At 58.9% G+C, this 25,308-nt stretch overlaps 1 protein-coding gene across 1 annotated transcript in view; it reads left to right on the top strand.

Annotated features, from left to right (window-relative positions):
- Window positions 1–25,308, top strand: part of LOC140392379 (chloride channel protein-like) — a 49,251-nt gene that overhangs the window by 11,493 nt on the left and 12,450 nt on the right. Inside the window, exon 2 of the mRNA XM_072477671.1 lies at window positions 21,843–21,947. Coding sequence (XP_072333772.1) covers window positions 21,843–21,947 — 105 coding nt within the window. The remainder of the gene's footprint in view (window positions 1–21,842; window positions 21,948–25,308) is intronic.

Below are 25,308 nucleotides of genomic sequence, written 5' to 3'. Positions count from 1 at the left end.
GACTGATTCACCCCCTCCCTAACCCAGGGTCACTGGACATGGATCAGGAGCAGGAACCCGGGCTGATTCACCCCCTCCCTAACCCAGGGTCATTGGACAGGGATCAGGAGCAGGAATCCGGACTGATTCACCCCCTCCCTAACCCAGAGTCACAGGACAGGGATCAGGAGCAGGAACCCGGACTGATTCACTCCCTCCCTAACCCAGGGTCACTGGACAGGGATCAGGAGCAGGAACCCGGACTGATTCACTCCCTCCCTAACCCAGGGTCACTGGACAGGGAACAGGAGCAGGAACCCGGACTGATTCACCCCCTCCCTAACCCAGGGTCACTGGACATGGATCAGGAGCAGGAACCCGGGCTGATTCACTCCCTCCCTAACCCAGGGTCACTGGACAGGGATCAGGAGCATGAACCCGGGCTGATTCACCCCCTCCCTAACCCAGGGTCACTGGACAGGGATCAGGAGCAGGAACCCGGACTGATTCACCCCCTCCCTAACCCAGGGTCATTGGACAGGGATCAGGAGCAGGAATCCGGACTGATTCACCCCCTCTCTAACCCAGGGTCACTGGACAAGGATCAGGAGCAGGAACCCGGGCTGATTCACCCCCTCCCTAACCCAGTGTTCACTGGTCAGGGATCAGGAGCAGGAACCCGGGATGATTTACTCCCTCCCTAACCCAGGGTCACTGGACAGGGTTCAGGAGCAGGAACCCGGGCTGATTCACCCCCTACCTAACCCAGGGTCACTGGATAGGGATCAGGAGCAGGAACCCGGGCTGATTCACTCCAATTCCCTAACCCAGAGTCACTGGACAGGGATCAGGAGCAGGAACCCGGGCTGATTCACCCCGTCCCTAACCCAGGGTAACTGTACAGGGATCAGGAGCAGGAACCCGGGCTGATTCACCCATTCTTCCCTAAGCCAGGGTCACTGGACAGGGATCAGGAGCAGGAACCCGGAATGATTTACTCCCATTCCCTAACCCAGGGGTCACTGGACAGGGATCAGGAGCAGGAACCCGGACTGATTCACTCCCTCCGTAACCCAGGGTCACTGGACAGGGATCAGGAGCAGGAACCTGGGCTGATTCACCTCCTCCCGAACCCAGGGATCCCTGGACAGGGATCAGGAGCAGGAACCCGGGCTGATTCACCCATTCTTCCCTAAGCCAGGGTCACTGGACAGGGATCAGGAGCAGGAACCCGGACTGACTCACCCCGCCCTAACCCAGGGGTCACTGGCCAGGGATCAGGAGCAGGAACCCGGACTGATACACCCCCTCCCTAACCCAGGGTCACTGGACAGGGATCAGGAGCTGGAACCCGGGCTGATTCACCCCCTCCCTAACCCAGGGTCACTGGACAGGGATCAGGAGCAGGAACCCGGACTGATTCATACCCTCCCTAACCCAGGGGTCACTGGACAAGGATCAGGAGCAGGAACCCGGACTGATTCACCCCCTCCCTAACCCAGGGTCACTGGACAGGGATCAGGAGCAGGAACCCGGACTGATTCACCCCCTCCCGAACCCAGGGTCCCCGGACAGGGATCAGGAGCAGGAACCCGGACTGATTCACCCCCTCCCTAACCCAGGGTCACTGGACAGGGATCAGGAGCAGGAACCCAGGCTGATTCACCCCCTCCCTAACCCAGGGTCACTGGACAGGGATCAGGAGCAGGAACCCAGGCTGATTCACCCCCTCCCTAACCCAGGGTCACTGGACATGGATCAGGAGCAGGAACCTGGGCTGATTCACTCCCTCCCTAACCCAGGGTCACTGGACAGGGATCAGGAACAGGAACCCGGGCTGATTCACTCGCTCCCTAACCCAGGGTCACTGGACAGGGATCAGGAGCAGGAACCCGGGCTGATTCACCCCCTCCCAAACCAGGGTCACTGGACAGGGATCAGGAGCAGGAACCGGGGCTGATTCACCACCTCCCTAACCCAGGGGTCACTGGACAGGGATCAGGAGCAGGAACCCGGGCTGATTCACCCCCTCCCTAACCCAGGGTCACTGGACAGGGATCAGGAGCAGGAACCCGGACTGATTCACTCCCTCCCTAACCCAGGGTCACTGGACAGGGATCAGGAGCAGGAACCCGGACTGATTCACTCCCTCCCTAACCCAGGGTCACTGGACAGGGATCAGGAGCAGGAACGCGGACTGATTCACCCCATCACTAACCCAGGGTCACTGGACAGGGATCAGGAGCAGGAACCCGGACTGATTCACCCCCTCCCTAACCCAGAGTCACTGGACAGGGATCAGGAGCAGGAACCCGGACTGATTCACCCACTCCCTAACCCAGGGTCACTGGACAGGGATCAGGAGCAGGAACCCGGGCTGATACACCCCCTCCCTAACCCAGGGTCACTGGATCAGGAGCAAGGGCAGGAACCCGGGCTGATTCACCCCCTCCCTAACCCAGGGTCACTGGACAGGGATCAGGAGCAGGAACCCGGGCTGATACACCCCCTCCCTAACCCAGGGTCACTGGATCAGGAGCAGGAGCAGGAACCCGGACTGATTCACCCCCTCCCTAACCCAGGGTCACTGGACAGGGATCAGGGGCAGGAACCCGGGCTGATTCACCCCCTCCCTAACCCAGGGTCACTGGACAGGGATCAGGAGCAGGAACCCGGGCTGATACACCCCCTCCCTAACCCAGGGTCACTGGATCAGGAGCAGGAGCAGGAACCCGGACTGATTCACCCCCTCCCTAACCCAGGGTCACTGGACAGGGATCAGGAGCAGGAACCCGGGCTGATACACCACCTCCCTAACCCAGGGTCACTGGATCAGGAGCAGGGGCAGGAACCCAGGCTGATTCACTCCCTCCCTAACCCAGGGTCACTGGACAGGGATCAGGAGCAGGAACCCGGACTGATTCACTCCCTCCCTAACCCAGGGTCACTGGACAGGGATCAGGAGCAGGAACCCGGACTGATACACCCCTACCTAACCCAGGGTCACTGGACAGGGATCAGGAGCAGGAACCCAGACTGATTCACCCCCTCCCTAACCCATGGGTCACTGGACAGGGATCAGGAGCAGGAACCCGGGCTGATTCACCCCCTCCCTAACCCAGGGTCACTGGACAGGGATCAGGAGCAGGAACCCGGGCTGATTCACCCCCTCCCTAACCCAGGGTTCACTGGACAGGGATCAGGAGCAGGAACCCGGACTGATTCACTCCCTCCCTAACCCAGGGTCACTGGACAGGGATCAGGAGTAGGAACCCGGACTGATTCACTCCCTCCCTCACCCAGGGTCACGGGACAGGGATCAGGAGCAGGAACCCGGACTGATTCACCCCCTCCCTAACCCAGGGTCACCGGACAGGGATCAGGAGCAGGAACCCGGACTGATTCACCCCCTCCCTAACCCAGGGGTCACTGGACAGGGATCAGGAGCAGGAACCCGGACTGATTCACCCCCTCCCTAACCCAGGGTCACTGGACAGGGATCAGGAGCAGGAACCCAGACTGATTCACCCCCCTCCCTAACCCAGGGTCACTGGACAGGGATCAGGAGCAGGAACCCGGACTGATTCACTCCCATTCCCTAACCCAGGGTTCACTGGACAGGGATCAGGAGCAGGAACCCGGACTGATTCACACCCTCCCTAACCCAGGGTCATTGGACAGGGATCAGGAGCAGGAATCCGGACTGATTCACCCCCTCCCTAACCCAGAGTCACAGGACAGGGATCAGGAGCAGGAACCCGGACTGATTCACTCCCTCCCTAACCCAGGGTCACTGGACAGGGATCAGGAGCAGGAACCCGGACTGATTCACTCCCTCCCTAACCCAGGGTCACTGGACAGGGAACAGGAGCAGGAACCCGGACTGATTCACCCCCTCCCTAACCCAGGGTCACTGGACATGGATCAGGAGCAGGAACCCGGACTGATTCACTCCCTCCCTAACCCAGGGTCACTGGACAGGGATCAGGAGCAGGAACCCGGACTGATACACCCCTACCTAACCCAGGGTCACTGGACAGGGATCAGGAGCAGGAACCCAGACTGATTCACCCCCTCCCTAACCCATGGGTCACTGGACAGGGATCAGGAGCAGGAACCCGGGCTGATTCACCCCCTCCCTAACCCAGGGTCACTGGACAGGGATCAGGAGCAGGAACCCGGGCTGATTCACCCCCTCCCTAACCCAGGGTTCACTGGACAGGGATCAGGAGCAGGAACCCGGACTGATTCACTCCCTCCCTAACCCAGGGTCACTGGACAGGGATCAGGAGTAGGAACCCGGACTGATTCACTCCCTCCCTCACCCAGGGTCACGGGACAGGGATCAGGAGCAGGAACCCGGACTGATTCACCCCCTCCCTAACCCAGGGTCACCGGACAGGGATCAGGAGCAGGAACCCGGACTGATTCACCCCCTCCCTAACCCAGGGGTCACTGGACAGGGATCAGGAGCAGGAACCCGGACTGATTCACCCCCTCCCTAACCCAGGGTCACTGGACAGGGATCAGGAGCAGGAACCCAGACTGATTCACCCCCCTCCCTAACCCAGGGTCACTGGACAGGGATCAGGAGCAGGAACCCGGACTGATTCACTCCCATTCCCTAACCCAGGGTTCACTGGACAGGGATCAGGAGCAGGAACCCGGACTGATTCACACCCTCCCTAACCCAGGGTCACTGGACAGGGATCAGGAGCAGGAACCCGGACTGATTCACCCCCTCGCTAACCCAGGGTCACTGGACAGGGATCAGGAGCAGGAACCCGGACTGATTCACCCCCTCCCTAACCCAGGGTCACTGGACAGGGATCAGGAGCAGGAACCCGGGCTGATACACCCCCTCCCTACCCCAGGGTCACTGGATCAGGAGCAGGAGCAGGAACCCAGACTGATTCACCCCCTCCCTAACCCATGGGTCACTGGACAGGGATCAGGAGCAGGAACCCGGGCTGATACACCCCCTCCCTAACTCAGGGTCACTGGACAGGGATCAGGAGCAGGAACCCGGACTGATTCACTCCCTCCCTAACCCAGGGTCACTGGACAGGGATCAGGAGCAGGAACCCGGACTGATTCACTCCCTCCCTAACCCAGGGTCACTGGACAGGGATCAGGAGCAGGAACCCGGACTGATTCACCCCCTCCCTAACCCAGGGTCACTGGACAGGGATCAGGAGCAGGAACCCGGACTGATTCACCCCCTCCCTAACCCAGGGTCACTGGACAGGGATCAGGAGCAGGAACCCGGACTGATTCACCCCCCTCCCTAACCCAGGGTCACTGGACAGGGATCAGGAGCAGGAACCCAGACTGATTCACCCCCTTCCTAACCCAGGGTCACTGGACAGGGATTAGGAGCAGGAACCCGGGCTGATACACCCCCTCCCCAACCCAGGGTCACTGGACAGGGATCAGGAGCAGGAACCCGGGCTGATTCTTCCCCTCCCTATCCCAGGGTCACTGGACAGGGATCTGGAGCAGGAACCCGGGCTGATTCACCCCCTCCCTAACCCAGGGTCACTGGACAGGGATGAGGAGCAGGAACCCGGGCTGATTCACCCCCTCCCTAACTCAGGGTCACTGGATAGGCATCAGGAGCAGGAACCCAGACTGATTCACCCCCTCCCTAACCCAGGGTCACTGGACAGGGATCAGGAGCAGGAACCCGGGCTGATTCACCCCCTCCCTAACCCAGGGTCACTGGACAGGGATCAGGAGCAGGAACCCGGACTGATTCACCCCCTCCCTAACCCAGGGTCACTGGACAAGCATCAGGAGCAGGAACCCGGGCTGATTCACCCCCTCCCTAACCCAGGGGTCACTGGACAGGCATCAGGAGCAGGAACCCGGGCTGATTCACCCCCTCCCTAACCCAGGGTCACTGGACAGGGATCAGAGGCAGCAACCCGGACTGATTCACCCCGTCCCTAACCCAGGGATCACTGGACAGGGATCAGGAGCAGGAACCCGGACTGATTCACTCCTTCCCTAACCCAGGGTCACTGGACAGGGAGCAGGAGCAGGAACCCGGGCTGATTCACCCCCTCCCTAACCCAGGGTCACTGGACAGGGATCAGGAGCAGGAACCCGGACTGATTCACCCCCTCCCTAACCCAGGGTCACTGGACAGGGATCAGGAGCAGGAACCAGGGCTGATACACCCCCTCCCGAACCCAGGGTCACTGGAGCAGGAGCAGGAACCCGTACTGATTCACCCCCTCCCTAACCCAGGGTCACTGGACAGGGATCAGGAGCAGGAACCCGGGATGATTCACCCCCTTCCCTAACCCAGGGTCACTGGACAGGGATCAGGAGCAGGAACCCGGACTGATTCACTCCCTCTCTAACCCAGGGTCACTGGACAAGGATCAGGAGCAGGAACCCGGACTGATTCACCCACTCCCTAACCCAGGGTCACTGGACAGGGATCAGGAGCAGGAACCCGGGCTGATTCTTCCCCTCCCTAACCCAGAGTCACAGGACAGGGATCAGGAGCAGGAACCCGGACTGATTCACTCCCTCCCTAACCCAGGGTCACTGGACAGGGATCAGGAGCAGGAACCCGGGCTGATTCACCCCCTCCCTAACCCAGGGTCATTGGACAGGGATCTGGAGCAGGAATCCGGACTGATTCACCCCCTCCCTAACCCAGGGTCACTGGTCAGGGATCAGGAGCAGGAACCCGGACTGATTCACCCCGTCCCTAACCCAGGGGTCACTGGACAGGGATCAGGAGCAGGAACCCGGGCTGATTCTTCCCCTCCCTAACCCAGGGTCACTGGACAGTGATCAGGAGCAGGAACTAGGGCTGATTCACCCCCTCCCTAACCCAGGGTCACTGGGCAGGGATCAGGAGCAGGAACCCGGGCTGATTCACCCCCTCCCTAACCCAGGGTCACTGGATCAGGAGCAGGAGCAGGAACCCGGACTGATTCACCCCCTCCCTAACCCAGGGTCACTGGACAGGGATCAGGAGCAGGAACCCGGGATGATTCACCCCCCTCCCTAACCCAGGGTCACTGGACAGGGATCAGGAGCAGGAACCCGGACTGATTCACTCCCTCTCTAACCCAGGGTCACTGGACAAGGATCAGGAGCAGGAACCCGGACTGATTCACCCACTCCCTAACCCAGGGTCACTGGACAGGGATCAGGAGCAGGAGCCCGGGCTGATTCTTCCCCTCCCTAACCCAGAGTCACAGGACAGGGATCAGGAGCAGGAACCCGGACTGATTCACTCCCTCCCTAACCCAGGGTCACTGGACAGGGATCAGGAGCAGGAACCCGGGCTGATTCACCCCCTCTCTAACCCAGGGTCATTGGACAGGGATCAGGAGCAGGAATCCGGACTGATTCACCCCCTCTCTAACCCAGGGTCACTGGTCAGGGATCAGGAGCAGGAACCCGGGCTGATTCACCCCCTCCCTAACCCAGGGGTCACTGGACAGGGATCAGGAGCAGGAACCCGGGCTGATTCTTCCCCTCCCTAACCCAGGGTCACTGGACAGGGATCAGGAGCAGGAACAAGGGCTGATTCACCCCCTCCCTAACCCAGGGTCACTGGACAGGGATCAGGAGCAGGAACCCGGGCTGATTCACCCCCTCCCTAACCCAGGGGTCTCTGGACAGGGATCAGGAGCAGGAACCCGGACTGATTCACTCCCTCCCTAACCCAGGGTCACTGGACAGGGATCAGGATCAGGAACCCGGACTGATTCACTCCCTCCCTAACCCAGGGTCACTGGACAGGGATCAGAGTCAGGAACCCGGACTGATTCACCCCCTCCCTAACCCAGGGTCACTGAACAGGGATCAGGAGCAGGAACCCGGACTGATTCACCCCCCCATCCCTAACCCAGGGTCACTGGACAGGAATCAGGAGCAGGAACCCGGGCTGATTCACCCCCTCCCTAACCCAGGGTCACTGGACAGGGATCAGGAGCAGGAAACCGGACTGATTCACTCCGTCCCTAACCCAGGGTCACTGGACAGGGATCAGGAGCAGGAAGCAGGACTGATTCACCCCCTCCCTAACCCAGGGTCACTGGACAGGGATCAGGAGCAGGAACCCGGGCTGATTCACCCCCTCCCTAACCCAGGGTCACTGGACAGGGATCAGGAGCAGGAAACCGGACTGATTCACTCCGTCCCTAACCCAGGGTCACTGGACAGGGATCAGGAGCAGGAAGCAGGACTGATTCACCCCCTCCCTAACCCAGGGTCACTGGACAGGGATCAGGAGCAGGAACCCGGGCTGATTCACCCCCTCCCTAACCCAGGGTCACTGGACATGGATCAGGAGCAGGAACCCGGACTGATTCACTCCCTCCCTAACCCAGGGTCACTGGACAGGGATCAGGAGCAGGAACCCGGACTGATACACCCCCTCCCTAACCCAGGGTCACTGGACAGGGATCAGGAGCAGGAACTCGGGCTGATTCACCCCCTCCCTAACCCAGGGTCACTGGACAGCGATCAGGAGCAGGAACCCGGGCTGATTCACTCCCTCCGTAACCCAGGGTCACTGGACAGGGATCAGGAGCAGGAACCCGGACTGATTCACCCCCTCCCTAACCCAGGGTCACTGGACAGGGATCAGGAGCAGGAACCCGGACTGATTCACCCATTGTTCCCTAAGCCAGGGTCACTGTCACAGGGATCAGGAGCAGGAACCCGGGATGATTGACTCCCATTCCCTAACCCAGGGGTCACTGGACAGGGATCAGGAGCAGGAACCCGGACTGATTCTCTCCCATTCCCTAACCCAGGGTCACTGGACAGGGGTCAGGAGCAGGAACCCGGACTGATTCACCCCCTCCCTAACCCAGGGGTCACTGGACAGGGTTCAGGAGCAGGAACCCGGGATGATTCACCCCCTCCCTAACCCAGGGTCACTGGACAGGGATCTGGAGCAGGAACCCGGGCTGATTTACCCTCTCCCTAACCCAGGGGTCACTGGACAGGGATCAGGAGCAGGAACCCGGACTGATTCACCCCCTCCCTAACCCAGGGTCACTGGACAGAGGTCAGGAGCAGGTACCCGGACTGATTCACCCCCCTCCCTAACCCAGGGGTCACTGGACAGGGATCAGGATCAGGAACCCGGGATGATTCACCCCCCTCCCTAACCCAGGGTCACTGGACAGGGATCAGGAGCAGGAACCCGGGATGATTCACCCCCCTCCCTAACCCAGGGTCACTGGACAGGGATCAGGAGCAGGAACCCGGGATGATTCACTCCCTCCCTAACCCAGGGTCACTGGACAGGGATCAGGAGCAGGAACCCGGACAGATTCACCCCCTCCCTAACCCAGGGTCACTGGACGGGAATCAGGAGCAGGAACCCAGGCTGATTCACCCCCTCCCTAACCCAGGGGTCACTGGACAGGGATCAGGTGCAGGAACCCGGACTGATTCACTCCCTCCCTAAACCGGGGGTCACTGGACAGGGATCAGAGCAGGAACCCGGACTGATTCACCCCCTCCCTAACCCAGGGTCACTGGACAGGGATCAGGAGCAGGAACCCGGGCTGATTCTTCCCCTCCCTAACCCAGAGTCACAGGACAGGGATCAGGAGCAGGAACCCGGGCTGATTCACCCCCTCCCTAACCCAGGGTCATTGGACAGGGATCAGGAGCAGGAATCCGGACTGATTCACCCCCTCTCTAACCCAGGGTCACTGGACAGGGACCAGGAGCAGGAACCCGGACTGATTCACTCCCTCCCTAACCCAGGGTCACTGGACAGGGATCAGGAGCAGGAACCCGGGCTGATTCACCCCCTCCCTAACCCAGGGTCACTGGACAGGGATCAGGAGCAGGAACCCGGGCTGATTCACCCCGTCCCTAACCCAGGGTCACTGGACAGGGATCAGGAGCAGGAATCCGGCTTATTCACCCCCTCCCTAACCCAGGGTCACTGGACAGGGATCAGGAGCTGGAACCCGGACTGATTCACCCCCTCCCTAACCCAGGGTCGCTGGACAGGGATCAGGAGCAGGAACCCGGCTGATTCACCCATTCTTCCCTAAGCCAGGGTCACTGGACAGGGATCAGGAGCAGGAACCCGGGATGATTTACTCCCATTCCCTAACCCAGGGGTCACTGGACAGGGATCAGGAGCAGGAACCCGGACTGATTCACTCCCCCTCCCCAACCCAGGGTCACTGGACAGGGATCAGGAGCAGGAACCCGGACTGATTCACCCTCTCCCTAACCCAGGGTCACTGGACAGGGATCAGGAGCAGGAACCCGGACTGATTCACTCCCTCCGTAACCCAGGGTCACTGGACAGGGATCAGGAGCAGGAACCTGGGCTGATTCACCTCCTCCCGAACCCAGGGATCCCTGGACAGGGATCAGGAGCAGGAACCCGGGCTGATTCACCCATTCTTCCCTAAGCCAGGGCCACTGGACAGGGATCAGGAGCAGGAACCCGGGATGATTCGCCCCCGCCCTAACCCAGGGGTCACTGGCCAGGGATCAGGAGCAGGAACCAGGGCTGATTCACCCATTCTTCCCTAAACCAGGGTCACTGGACAGGGATCAGGAGCAGGAACCCGGACTGACTCACCCCCGCCCTAACCCAGGGGTCACTGGACAGGGATCAGGAGCAGGAACCTGGGCTGATTCACCCCCTCCCTAACCCAGGGTCACTGGACAGGGATCAGGAGCAGGAACCCGGGCTGATTCACCCCCTCCCTAACCCATGGGTAACTGGACAGGGATCAGGAGCAGGAACCCGGACTGATTCACCCCCTCCCTAACCCAGGGTCACTGGACAGGGATCAGGAGCAGGAACCCGGGCTGATTCACTCCCATTCCCTAACCCAGGGGTCACTGGACAGGGATCAGGAGCAGGAACCCGGACTGATTCACCCCCTTCCTAACCCAGGGTCACTGGACAGGGATCAGGAGCAGGAACCCGGGCTGATTCACCCCCTCCCAAACCAGGGTCACTGGACAGGGATCAGGAGCAGGAACCGGGGCTGATTCACCACCTCCCTAACCCAGGGGTCACTGGACAGGGATCAGGAGCAGGAACCCGGGCTGATTCACCCCCTCCCTAACCCAGGGTCACTGGACAGGGATCAGGAGCAGGAACCCGGACTGATTCACTCCCTCCCTAACCCAGGGTCACTGGACAGGGATCAGGAGCAGGAACCCGGACTGATTCACTCCCTCCCTAACCCAGGGTCACTGGACAGGGATCAGGAGCAGGAACGCGGACTGATTCACCCCATCACTAACCCAGGGTCACTGGACAGGGATCAGGAGCAGGAACCCGGACTGATTCACCCCCTCCCTAACCCAGAGTCACTGGACAGGGATCAGGAGCAGGAACCCGGACTGATTCACCCACTCCCTAACCCAGGGTCACTGGACAGGGATCAGGAGCAGGAACCCGGGCTGATACACCCCCTCCCTAACCCAGGGTCACTGGATCAGGAGCAAGGGCAGGAACCCGGGCTGATTCACCCCCTCCCTAACCCAGGGTCACTGGACAGGGATCAGGAGCAGGAACCCGGGCTGATACACCCCCTCCCTAACCCAGGGTCACTGGATCAGGAGCAGGAGCAGGAACCCGGACTGATTCACCCCCTCCCTAACCCAGGGTCACTGGACAGGGATCAGGGGCAGGAACCCGGGCTGATTCACCCCCTCCCTAACCCAGGGTCACTGGACAGGGATCAGGAGCAGGAACCCGGGCTGATACACCCCCTCCCTAACCCAGGGTCACTGGATCAGGAGCAGGAGCAGGAACCCGGACTGATTCACCCCCTCCCTAACCCAGGGTCACTGGACAGGGATCAGGAGCAGGAACCCGGGCTGATACACCACCTCCCTAACCCAGGGTCACTGGATCAGGAGCAGGGGCAGGAACCCAGGCTGATTCACTCCCTCCCTAACCCAGGGTCACTGGACAGGGATCAGGAGCAGGAACCCGGACTGATTCACTCCCTCCCTAACCCAGGGTCACTGGACAGGGATCAGGAGCAGGAACCCGGACTGATACACCCCTACCTAACCCAGGGTCACTGGACAGGGATCAGGAGCAGGAACCCAGACTGATTCACCCCCTCCCTAACCCATGGGTCACTGGACAGGGATCAGGAGCAGGAACCCGGGCTGATTCACCCCCTCCCTAACCCAGGGTCACTGGACAGGGATCAGGAGCAGGAACCCGGGCTGATTCACCCCCTCCCTAACCCAGGGTTCACTGGACAGGGATCAGGAGCAGGAACCCGGACTGATTCACTCCCTCCCTAACCCAGGGTCACTGGACAGGGATCAGGAGTAGGAACCCGGACTGATTCACTCCCTCCCTCACCCAGGGTCACGGGACAGGGATCAGGAGCAGGAACCCGGACTGATTCACCCCCTCCCTAACCCAGGGTCACCGGACAGGGATCAGGAGCAGGAACCCGGACTGATTCACCCCCTCCCTAACCCAGGGGTCACTGGACAGGGATCAGGAGCAGGAACCCGGACTGATTCACCCCCTCCCTAACCCAGGGTCACTGGACAGGGATCAGGAGCAGGAACCCAGACTGATTCACCCCCCTCCCTAACCCAGGGTCACTGGACAGGGATCAGGAGCAGGAACCCGGACTGATTCACTCCCATTCCCTAACCCAGGGTTCACTGGACAGGGATCAGGAGCAGGAACCCGGACTGATTCACACCCTCCCTAACCCAGGGTCATTGGACAGGGATCAGGAGCAGGAATCCGGACTGATTCACCCCCTCCCTAACCCAGAGTCACAGGACAGGGATCAGGAGCAGGAACCCGGACTGATTCACTCCCTCCCTAACCCAGGGTCACTGGACAGGGATCAGGAGCAGGAACCCGGACTGATTCACTCCCTCCCTAACCCAGGGTCACTGGACAGGGAACAGGAGCAGGAACCCGGACTGATTCACCCCCTCCCTAACCCAGGGTCACTGGACATGGATCAGGAGCAGGAACCCGGACTGATTCACTCCCTCCCTAACCCAGGGTCACTGGACAGGGATCAGGAGCAGGAACCCGGACTGATACACCCCTACCTAACCCAGGGTCACTGGACAGGGATCAGGAGCAGGAACCCAGACTGATTCACCCCCTCCCTAACCCATGGGTCACTGGACAGGGATCAGGAGCAGGAACCCGGGCTGATTCACCCCCTCCCTAACCCAGGGTCACTGGACAGGGATCAGGAGCAGGAACCCGGGCTGATTCACCCCCTCCCTAACCCAGGGTTCACTGGACAGGGATCAGGAGCAGGAACCCGGACTGATTCACTCCCTCCCTAACCCAGGGTCACTGGACAGGGATCAGGAGTAGGAACCCGGACTGATTCACTCCCTCCCTCACCCAGGGTCACGGGACAGGGATCAGGAGCAGGAACCCGGACTGATTCACCCCCTCCCTAACCCAGGGTCACCGGACAGGGATCAGGAGCAGGAACCCGGACTGATTCACCCCCTCCCTAACCCAGGGGTCACTGGACAGGGATCAGGAGCAGGAACCCGGACTGATTCACCCCCTCCCTAACCCAGGGTCACTGGACAGGGATCAGGAGCAGGAACCCAGACTGATTCACCCCCCTCCCTAACCCAGGGTCACTGGACAGGGATCAGGAGCAGGAACCCGGACTGATTCACTCCCATTCCCTAACCCAGGGTTCACTGGACAGGGATCAGGAGCAGGAACCCGGACTGATTCACACCCTCCCTAACCCAGGGTCACTGGACAGGGATCAGGAGCAGGAACCCGGACTGATTCACCCCCTCGCTAACCCAGGGTCACTGGACAGGGATCAGGAGCAGGAACCCGGACTGATTCACCCCCTCCCTAACCCAGGGTCACTGGACAGGGATCAGGAGCAGGAACCCGGGCTGATACACCCCCTCCCTACCCCAGGGTCACTGGATCAGGAGCAGGAGCAGGAACCCAGACTGATTCACCCCCTCCCTAACCCATGGGTCACTGGACAGGGATCAGGAGCAGGAACCCGGGCTGATACACCCCCTCCCTAACTCAGGGTCACTGGACAGGGATCAGGAGCAGGAACCCGGACTGATTCACTCCCTCCCTAACCCAGGGTCACTGGACAGGGATCAGGAGCAGGAACCCGGACTGATTCACTCCCTCCCTAACCCAGGGTCACTGGACAGGGATCAGGAGCAGGAACCCGGACTGATTCACCCCCTCCCTAACCCAGGGTCACTGGACAGGGATCAGGAGCAGGAACCCGGACTGATTCACCCCCTCCCTAACCCAGGGTCACTGGACAGGGATCAGGAGCAGGAACCCGGACTGATTCACCCCCCTCCCTAACCCAGGGTCACTGGACAGGGATCAGGAGCAGGAACCCAGACTGATTCACCCCCTTCCTAACCCAGGGTCACTGGACAGGGATTAGGAGCAGGAACCCGGGCTGATACACCCCCTCCCCAACCCAGGGTCACTGGACAGGGATCAGGAGCAGGAACCCGGGCTGATTCTTCCCCTCCCTATCCCAGGGTCACTGGACAGGGATCTGGAGCAGGAACCCGGGCTGATTCACCCCCTCCCTAACCCAGGGTCACTGGACAGGGATGAGGAGCAGGAACCCGGGCTGATTCACCCCCTCCCTAACTCAGGGTCACTGGATAGGCATCAGGAGCAGGAACCCAGACTGATTCACCCCCTCCCTAACCCAGGGTCACTGGACAGGGATCAGGAGCAGGAACCCGGGCTGATTCACCCCCTCCCTAACCCAGGGTCACTGGACAGGGATCAGGAGCAGGAACCCGGACTGATTCACCCCCTCCCTAACCCAGGGTCACTGGACAAGCATCAGGAGCAGGAACCCGGGCTGATTCACCCCCTCCCTAACCCAGGGGTCACTGGACAGGCATCAGGAGCAGGAACCCGGGCTGATTCACCCCCTCCCTAACCCAGGGTCACTGGACAGGGATCAGAGGCAGCAACCCGGACTGATTCACCCCGTCCCTAACCCAGGGATCACTGGACAGGGATCAGGAGCAGGAACCCGGACTGATTCACTCCTTCCCTAACCCAGGGTCACTGGACAGGGAGCAGGAGCAGGAACCCGGGCTGATTCACCCCCTCCCTAACCCAGGGTCACTGGACAGGGATCAGGAGCAGGAACCCGGACTGATTCACCCCCTCCCTAACCCAGGGTCACTGGACAGGGATCAGGAGCAGGAACCAGGGCTGATACACCCCCTCCCGAACCCAGGGTCACTGGAGCAGGAGCAGGAACCCGTACTGATTCACCCCCTCCCTAACCCAGGGTCACTGGACAGGGATCAGGAGCAGGAACCCGGGATGATTCACCCCCTTCCCTAACCCAGGGTCACTGGACAGGGATCAGGAGCAGGAACCCGGACTGATTCACTCCCTCTCTAACCCAGGGTCACTGGACAAGGATCAGGAGCAGGAACCCGGACTGATTCACCCACTCCCTAACCCAGGGTCACTGGACAGGGATCAGGAGCAGGAACCCGGGCTGATTCTTCCCCTCCCTAACCCAGAGTCACAGGACAGGGATCAGGAGCAGGAACCCGGACTGATTCACTCCCTCCCTAACCCAGGGTCACTGGACAGGGATCAGGAGCAGGAACCCGGGCTGATTCACCCCCTCCCTAACCCAGGGTCATTGGACAGGGATCTGGAGCAGGAATCCGGACTGATTCACCCCCTCCCTAACCCAGGGTCACTGGTCAGGGATCAGGAGCAGGAACCCGGACTGATTCACCCCGTCCCTAACCCAGGGGTCACTGGACAGGGATCAGGAGCAGGAACCCGGGCTGATTCTTCCCCTCCCTAACCCAGGGTCACTGGACAGTGATCAGGAGCAGGAACTAGGGCTGATTCACCCCCTCCCTAACCCAGGGTCACTGGGCAGGGATCAGGAGCAGGAACCCGGGCTGATTCACCCCCTCCCTAACCCAGGGTCACTGGATCAGGAGCAGGAGCAGGAACCCGGACTGATTCACCCCCTCCCTAACCCAGGGTCACTGGACAGGGATCAGGAGCAGGAACCCGGGATGATTCACCCCCCTCCCTAACCCAGGGTCACTGGACAGGGATCAGGAGCAGGAACCCGGACTGATTCACTCCCTCTCTAACCCAGGGTCACTGGACAAGGATCAGGAGCAGGAACCCGGACTGATTCACCCACTCCCTAACCCAGGGTCACTGGACAGGGATCAGGAGCAGGAGCCCGGGCTGATTCTTCCCCTCCCTAACCCAGAGTCACAGGACAGGGATCAGGAGCAGGAACCCGGACTGATTCACTCCCTCCCTAACCCAGGGTCACTGGACAGGGATCAGGAGCAGGAACCCGGGCTGATTCACCCCCTCTCTAACCCAGGGTCATTGGACAGGGATCAGGAGCAGGAATCCGGACTGATTCACCCCCTCTCTAACCCAGGGTCACTGGTCAGGGATCAGGAGCAGGAACCCGGGCTGATTCACCCCCTCCCTAACCCAGGGGTCACTGGACAGGGATCAGGAGCAGGAACCCGGGCTGATTCTTCCCCTCCCTAACCCAGGGTCACTGGACAGGGATCAGGAGCAGGAACAAGGGCTGATTCACCCCCTCCCTAACCCAGGGTCACTGGACAGGGATCAGGAGCAGGAACCCGGGCTGATTCACCCCCTCCCTAACCCAGGGGTCTCTGGACAGGGATCAGGAGCAGGAACCCGGACTGATTCACTCCCTCCCTAACCCAGGGTCACTGGACAGGGATCAGGATCAGGAACCCGGACTGATTCACTCCCTCCCTAACCCAGGGTCACTGGACAGGGATCAGAGTCAGGAACCCGGACTGATTCACCCCCTCCCTAACCCAGGGTCACTGAACAGGGATCAGGAGCAGGAACCCGGACTGATTCACCCCCCCATCCCTAACCCAGGGTCACTGGACAGGAATCAGGAGCAGGAACCCGGGCTGATTCACCCCCTCCCTAACCCAGGGTCACTGGACAGGGATCAGGAGCAGGAAACCGGACTGATTCACTCCGTCCCTAACCCAGGGTCACTGGACAGGGATCAGGAGCAGGAAGCAGGACTGATTCACCCCCTCCCTAACCCAGGGTCACTGGACAGGGATCAGGAGCAGGAACCCGGGCTGATTCACCCCCTCCCTAACCCAGGGTCACTGGACAGGGATCAGGAGCAGGAAACCGGACTGATTCACTCCGTCCCTAACCCAGGGTCACTGGACAGGGATCAGGAGCAGGAAGCAGGACTGATTCACCCCCTCCCTAACCCAGGGTCACTGGACAGGGATCAGGAGCAGGAACCCGGGCTGATTCACCCCCTCCCTAACCCAGGGTCACTGGACATGGATCAGGAGCAGGAACCCGGACTGATTCACTCCCTCCCTAACCCAGGGTCACTGGACAGGGATCAGGAGCAGGAACCCGGACTGATACACCCCCTCCCTAACCCAGGGTCACTGGACAGGGATCAGGAGCAGGAACTCGGGCTGATTCACCCCCTCCCTAACCCAGGGTCACTGGACAGCGATCAGGAGCAGGAACCCGGGCTGATTCACTCCCTCCGTAACCCAGGGTCACTGGACAGGGATCAGGAGCAGGAACCCGGACTGATTCACCCCCTCCCTAACCCAGGGTCACTGGACAGGGATCAGGAGCAGGAACCCGGACTGATTCACCCATTGTTCCCTAAGCCAGGGTCACTGTCACAGGGATCAGGAGCAGGAACCCGGGATGATTGACTCCCATTCCCTAACCCAGGGGTCACTGGACAGGGATCAGGAGCAGGAACCCGGACTGATTCTCTCCCATTCCCTAACCCAGGGTCACTGGACAGGGGTCAGGAGCAGGAACCCGGACTGATTCACCCCCTCCCTAACCCAGGGGTCACTGGACAGGGTTCAGGAGCAGGAACCCGGGATGATTCACCCCCTCCCTAACCCAGGGTCACTGGACAGGGATCTGGAGCAGGAACCCGGGCTGATTTACCCTCTCCCTAACCCAGGGGTCACTGGACAGGGATCAGGAGCAGGAACCCGGACTGATTCACCCCCTCCCTAACCCAGGGTCACTGGACAGAGGTCAGGAGCAGGTACCCGGACTGATTCACCCCCCTCCCTAACCCAGGGGTCACTGGACAGGGATCAGGATCAGGAACCCGGGATGATTCACCCCCCTCCCTAACCCAGGGTCACTGGACAGGGATCAGGAGCAGGAACCCGGGATGATTCACCCCCCTCCCTAACCCAGGGTCACTGGACAGGGATCAGGAGCAGGAACCCGGGATGATTCACTCCCTCCCTAACCCAGGGTCACTGGACAGGGATCAGGAGCAGGAACCCGGACAGATTCACCCCCTCCCTAACCCAGGGTCACTGGACGGGAATCAGGAGCAGGAACCCAGGCTGATTCACCCCCTCCCTAACCCAGGGGTCACTGGACAGGGATCAGGTGCAGGAACCCGGACTGATTCACTCCCTCCCTAAACCGGGGGTCACTGGACAGGGATCAGAGCAGGAACCCGGACTGATTCACCCCCTCCCTAACCCAGGGTCACTGGACAGGGATCAGGAGCAGGAACCCGGGCTGATTCTTCCCCTCCCTAACCCAGAGTCACAGGACAGGGATCAGGAGCAGGAACCCGGGCTGATTCACCCCCTCCCTAACCCAGGGTCATTGGACAGGGATCAGGAGCAGGAATCCGGACTGATTCACCCCCTCTCTAACCCAGGGTCACTGGACAGGGACCAGGAGCAGGAACCCGGACTGATTCACTCCCTCCCTAACCCAGGGTCACTGGACAGGGATCAGGAGCAGGAACCCGGGCTGATTCACCCCCTCCCTAACCCAGGGTCACTGGACAGGGATCAGGAGCAGGAACCCGGGCTGATTCACCCCGTCCCTAACCCAGGGTCACTGGACAGGGATCAGGAGCAGGAATCCGGCTTATTCACCCCCTCCCTAACCCAGGGTCACTGGACAGGGATCAGGAGCTGGAACCCGGACTGATTCACCCCCTCCCTAACCCAGGGTCGCTGGACAGGGATCAGGAGCAGGAACCCGGCTGATTCACCCATTCTTCCCTAAGCCAGGGTCACTGGACAGGGATCAGGAGCAGGAACCCGGGATGATTTACTCCCATTCCCTAACCCAGGGGTCACTGGACAGGGATCAGGAGCAGGAACCCGGACTGATTCACTCCCCCTCCCCAACCCAGGGTCACTGGACAGGGATCAGGAGCAGGAACCCGGACTGATTCACCCTCTCCCTAACCCAGGGTCACTGGACAGGGATCAGGAGCAGGAACCCGGACTGATTCACTCCCTCCGTAACCCAGGGTCACTGGACAGGGATCAGGAGCAGGAACCTGGGCTGATTCACCTCCTCCCGAACCCAGGGATCCCTGGACAGGGATCAGGAGCAGGAACCCGGGCTGATTCACCCATTCTTCCCTAAGCCAGGGCCACTGGACAGGGATCAGGAGCAGGAACCCGGGATGATTCGCCCCCTCCCTAACCCAGGGTTCACTGGCCAGGGATCAGGAGCAGGAACCAGGGCTGATTCACCCATTCTTCCCTAAACCAGGGTCACTGGACAGGGATCAGGAGCAGGAACCCGGACTGACTCACCCCCGCCCTAACCCAGGGGTCACTGGACAGGGATCAGGAGCAGGAACCTGGGCTGATTCACCCCCTCCCTAACCCAGGGTCACTGGACAGGGATCAGGAGCAGGAACCCGGGCTGATTCACTCCCTCCCAAACCCAGGGTCACTGGACAGGGATCAGGAGCAGGAACCCGGGCTGATTCACTCCCATTCCCTAACCCAGGGGTCACTGGACAGGGATCAGGAGCAGGAACCCGGACTGATTCACCCCCTTCCTAACCCAGGGTCACTGGACAGGGATCAGGAGCAGGAACCCGGACTGATTCACTCCCTCCCTAACCCAGGGTTCACTGGACAGGGATCAGGAGCAGGAACCCGGGCTGATTCACCCCCTCCCTAACCCAGGGTCACTGGACAGGGATCAGGAGCAGTAACCTGGACTGATTCACTCCCTCCCTAACCCAGGGTCACTGGACAGGGATCAGGAGCAGGAACCCGGGCTGATTCACCCCCTCCCTAACCCAGATGTCACTGGACATGGATCAGGAGCAGGAACCCGGGATGATTCACCCCCTCCCTAACCCAGGGTCACTGGACAGGGATCAGGAGCAGGAACCCGGACTGATTCACCCCCTCCCTAACCCAGGGTCACTGTACAGGGATCAGGAGCAGGAACCCGGGCTGATTCACCCCCTTTCTAACCCAGGGTCACTGGACAGGGATCAGGAGCAGGAACCCGGACTGATTCACTCCCTCCCTAACCCAGGGTTCACTGGACAGGGATCAGGAGCAGGAACCTGGAGTGATTCACCCCCTCCCTAACCCAGGGTTCACTGGACAGGGATCAGGAGCAGGAACCTGGACTGATTCACTCCCTCCCTAACCCAGGGTCACTGGACAGGGATCAGGAGCAGGAACCCGGGCTGATTCACCCCCTCCCTAACCCAGATGTCACTGGACATGGATCAGGAGCAGGAACCCGGGCTGATTCACCCGCTCCCTAACTTAGGGGTCACTGGACAGGGGTCAGGAGCAGGAACCCGGACTGATTCACCCCCTCCCTAACCCAGGTTCACTGGAGAGGGATCAGGAGCAGGAACCCGGGCTGATTCACTCCCTCCCTTACCCAGGTGTCACTGGACAGGGATCAGGAGCAGGAACCCGGGCTGATTCACCCCCTCCCTAACTTAGGGGTCACTGGACAGGGATCAGGAGCAGGAACCCGGACTGATTCACCCCCTCCCTAACCCAGGGTCACTGGACAGGGATCAGGAGCAGGAACCCAGGCTGATTCACCCCCCTCCCTAACCCAGGGTCACTGGACAGGGATCAGGAGCAGGAACCCGGACTGATTCACTCCCTCCCTAACCCAGGGGTCACTGGACAGGGATCAGGAGCAGGAACCCGGACTGATTCACCCCCTCCCTAACCCAGGGTCACTGGACAGGGATCAGGAGCAGGAACCCGGACTGATTCACCCCCTACCTAACCCAGTGTCACTGGACAGGGATCAAGAGCAGGAACCCGGGCTAATTCACTCCCTCCCTAACCCAGGGTCACTGGACAGGGATCAGGAGCAGGAACCCGGACTGATACACCCCCTCCCTAACCCATGGTCACTGGACAGGGATCAGGAGCAGGAACCCGGGCTGATTCACCCCCTCCCAAACCCAGGGTCACTAGACAGGGATCAGGAGCAGGAACCCGGACTGATTCACTCCCTCCCTTACCCAGGGGTCACTGGACAGGGATCAGGAGCAGGAACCCGGACTGATTCACTCCCTCTCTAACCCAGGGTCACTGGACAGGGATCAGGAGCAGGAACCCGGACTGATTCACCCCCTCCCTAACCCAGGGTCACTGGACAGGGATCAGGAGCAGGAACCCGGACTGATTCACTCCCTCCCTAACCTAGGGGTCACTGGGCAGGGATCAGGAGCAGGAACCCGGGCTGATTCACCCCCCTCCCTAACCCAGGGTCACTGGACAGGGATCTGGAGCAGGAACCCAGGCTGATTCTTCCCCTCCCTAACCCAGAGTCACTGGACAGGAATCAGGAGCAGGAACCCGGGCTGATTCACCCCCTCCCTAACCCAGGGTCACTGGACAGGGATCGGGAGCAGGAACCCGGACTGATTCACCCCCTCCCTAACCCAGGGTCACTGGATAGGGATCAGGTGCATGGGTGAGTGAGTGTAGTTGCTTTCAAATCCATCTCTAACCTTTGGTAAATGCTGCAGATTGTTGCCTGGGAGAAGGTCCAGGGTGAAATCCCCGTAAACTTCGATAATTGTCGGATCGACGCATCACCATTTCAGCTTGTGGAGAGAACATCATTACACAAGGTGTGTTCGCGGAGCTCGGGGTGTGTGTGAGAGATATCAGTGTTACAGTGAGGGGTGTGGGGTATATTAGAGTGTTACAGTGAGGAGTGTGGGATGCATCAGAGTGTTACAGTGAGGGGTGTGGGATATATCAGAGTGTTACAGTGAGGGGTGTGGGAGATATCAGTCTTACAGTGAGGGGTGTGGGGTATATCAGAGTGTTACAGTGAGGAGTGTGGGATGCATCAGAGTGTTACAGTGAGGGGTGTGGGGTATATCAGAGTGTTACAGCGAGGGGTGTGGGATATATCAGAGTGTTACAGTGAGGGGTGTGGGGTATATCAGTGTGTTACAGTGAGGGGTGTGGGGTATATCAGTGTGTTACAGTGAGGAGTGTGGGGTATATCAGAGTGTTACAGTGAGGGGTGTGGGATATATCACAGTGTTACAGTGAGGGTTGTGGGATATATCAGAGTGTTACAGTGAGGGGTGTGGGATATATCAGAGTGTTACAGTGAGGGGTGTGGGATATATCAGTGTGTAAAAGTGAGGAGTGAGGGGTATATCAGAGTGTTACAGTGAGGGGTGTGGGATATATCAGAGTGTTACAGTGAGGAGTGTGGGATGTATCAGAGTGTTACAGTGAGAGTGTGCGATATATCACAGTGTTACAGCGAGGGGTGTGGGATATATCAGTGTTACAGTGAGGGGTGTGGGATATATCAGAGTGTTACAGTGAGGAGTGTGGGATGTATCAGAGTGTTACAGTGAGGGGTGTGGGGTATATCAGAGTGTTACAGTGAGGGGTGTGGGATATATCAGAGTGTTACAGTGAGGGGTGTGGGATACATCAGAGTGTTACAGTGAGGGGTATGGGGTATATCTGAGTGTTACAGTGAGGAGTGTGGGATATATCAGAGTGTTACAGTGAGGGGTGTGGGATATATCAGAGTGTTACAGTGAGGGGTGTAGGATATATCAGAGTGTTACAGTGAGGGGTGTGGGGTATATCAGAGTGTTACAGTGAGGGGTATGGGGTATATCTGAGTGTTACAGTGAGGAGTGTGGGATATATCAGAGTGTTACAGTGAGGGGTGTGGGGTATATCAGAGTGTTACAGTGAGGGGTGTGGGATATATCAGAGTGTTTCAGTGAGGGGTGTGGGATACATCAGAGTGTTACAGTGAGGGGTATGGGGTATATCTGAGTGTTACAGTGAGGAGTGTGGGATATATCAGAGTGTTACAGTGAGGGGTGTGGGGTATATCAGAGTGTTACAGTGAGGGGTGTGGGATATATCAGAGTGTTACAGTGAGGGGTGTGGGATACATCAGAGTGTTACAGTGAGGGGTATGGGGTATATCTGAGTGTTACAGTGAGGAGTGTGGGATATATCAGAGTGTTACAGTGAGGGGTGTGGGATATATCAGAGTGTTACAGTGAGGGGTGTAGGATATATCAGAGTGTTACAGTGAGGGGTGTGGGGTATATCAGAATGTTACAGTGAGGGGTGTGGGATATATCACAGTGTTACAGTGAGGGGTGTGGGATATATCAGTGTGTTACCGTGAGGAGTGTGGGGTATATCAGAGTGTTACAGTGAGGGGTGTGGGATATATCAGAGTGTTACAGTGAGGGGTGTGGGATATATCAGAGTGTTACAGTGAGGAGTGTGGGATGTATCAGAGTGTGACAGTGAGGGGTGTGGGGTATATCAGAGTGTTACAGTGAGGGGTGTGGGATATATCACAGTGTTACAGTGAGGGCTGTGGGATATATCAGTGTTACAGTGAGGGGTGTGGGATATATCAGAGTGTTACAGTGAGGGGTGTGGGATATCAGAGTGTTACAGTGAGAGGTGTGGGTATATCAGAGAGTTACAATGAGGGGTGTGGGGTATATCAGAGTGTTACAGTGAGGTGTGTGGGATATATCAGAATGTTACAGTGAGGGGTGTGGGGTATATCAGAGTGTTACAGTGATGGGTGTGGGATGCATCAGAGTGTTACAGTGAGGGATGTGGGATATATCAGTGTTACAGTGAGGGGTGTGGGATATATCAGTGTTACAGTGAGGAGTGTGGGATATATCAGAGTGTTACAGTGAGGGGTGTGGGATATATCAGAGTGTTACAGTGTAGGATATATCAGAGTATTACAGTGAGGGTTGTGGGATATATCAGAGTGTTACAGTGAGGGGTGTGGCATATATCAGTGTGTTACAGTGAGGAGTGTGGGGTATATCAGAGTGTTACCGTGAGGGGTGTGGGATATATCAGAGTGTTACAGTGAGGGGTGTGGGATATATCAGAGTGTTACAGTGAGGAGTGTGGGATGTATCAGAGTGTTACAGTGAGAGTGTGGGATATATCACAGTGTTACAGTGAGGGGTGTGGGTTATATCAGTGTTACAGTGAGGGGTGTGGGATATATCAGAGTGTTACAGTGAGGGGTGTGGGATATATCAGAGTGTTACAGTGAGGGATGTGGGATATATCAGAGTGTTACAGTGAGGAGTGTGGGATATATCCTAGTGTTACAGTGAGGGGTGTGGGATATATCAGAGTGTTACAGTGAGGAGTGTGGGATATATCCGAGTGTGACAGTGAGGGGTGTGGGATATATCAGAGTGTTACAGTGAGGAGTGTGGGATGTATCAGAGTATTACAGTGAGGGTTGTGGGATAGATCAGAGTGTTACAGTGAGGGTTGTGGGATATATCAGAGTGTTACAGTGAGGGGTGGGGGATATATCAGAGTGTTACAGTGTAGGATATATCAGAGAATTACAGTGAGGGTTGTGGGATATATCAGAGTGTTACAGTGAGGGGTGTGGGATGTATCAGAGTGTTACAGTGAGGGGTGTGGGATATATCAGTGTGTTACAGTGAGGAGTGTGGGGTATATCAGAGTGTTACAGTGAGGGGTGTGGGATATATCAGTGTTACAGTGAGGGGTGTGGGATATATCAGAGTGTTACAGTGAGGGGTGTGGGATATATCAGTGTGTTACAGTGAGGAGTGTGGGGTATATCAGAGTGTTACAGTGAGGGGTGTGGGATATATCAGAGTGTTACAGTGAGGGGTGTGGGATATATCAGAGTGTTACAGTGAGGAGTGTGGGGTGTATCAGAGTGTCACAGTGAGAGTGTGGGATATATCAGTGTGTTACAGTGAGGAGTGTGGGGTATATCAGAGTGTTACAGTGAGGAGTGTGGGGTGTATCAGAGTGTTACAGTGAGAGTGTGGGATATATCAAAGTGTTACAGTAAGGGGTGTGGGATATATCAGTGTGTTACAGTGAGGAGTGTAGGGTATATCAGAGTGTTACAGTGAGCGTGTGGGATATATCACAGTGCTACAGTGAAGGGTGTGGGATATATCA

The sequence above is a fragment of the Scyliorhinus torazame genome, chromosome 16 (assembly GCF_047496885.1).
Source record: "Scyliorhinus torazame isolate Kashiwa2021f chromosome 16, sScyTor2.1, whole genome shotgun sequence".
Classification (NCBI taxonomy): domain Eukaryota; kingdom Metazoa; phylum Chordata; class Chondrichthyes; order Carcharhiniformes; family Scyliorhinidae; genus Scyliorhinus; species Scyliorhinus torazame.
The sequence above is the reverse complement of the archived record's forward strand: the minus strand, read 5'-3'. Positions and strand labels throughout refer to the sequence as shown.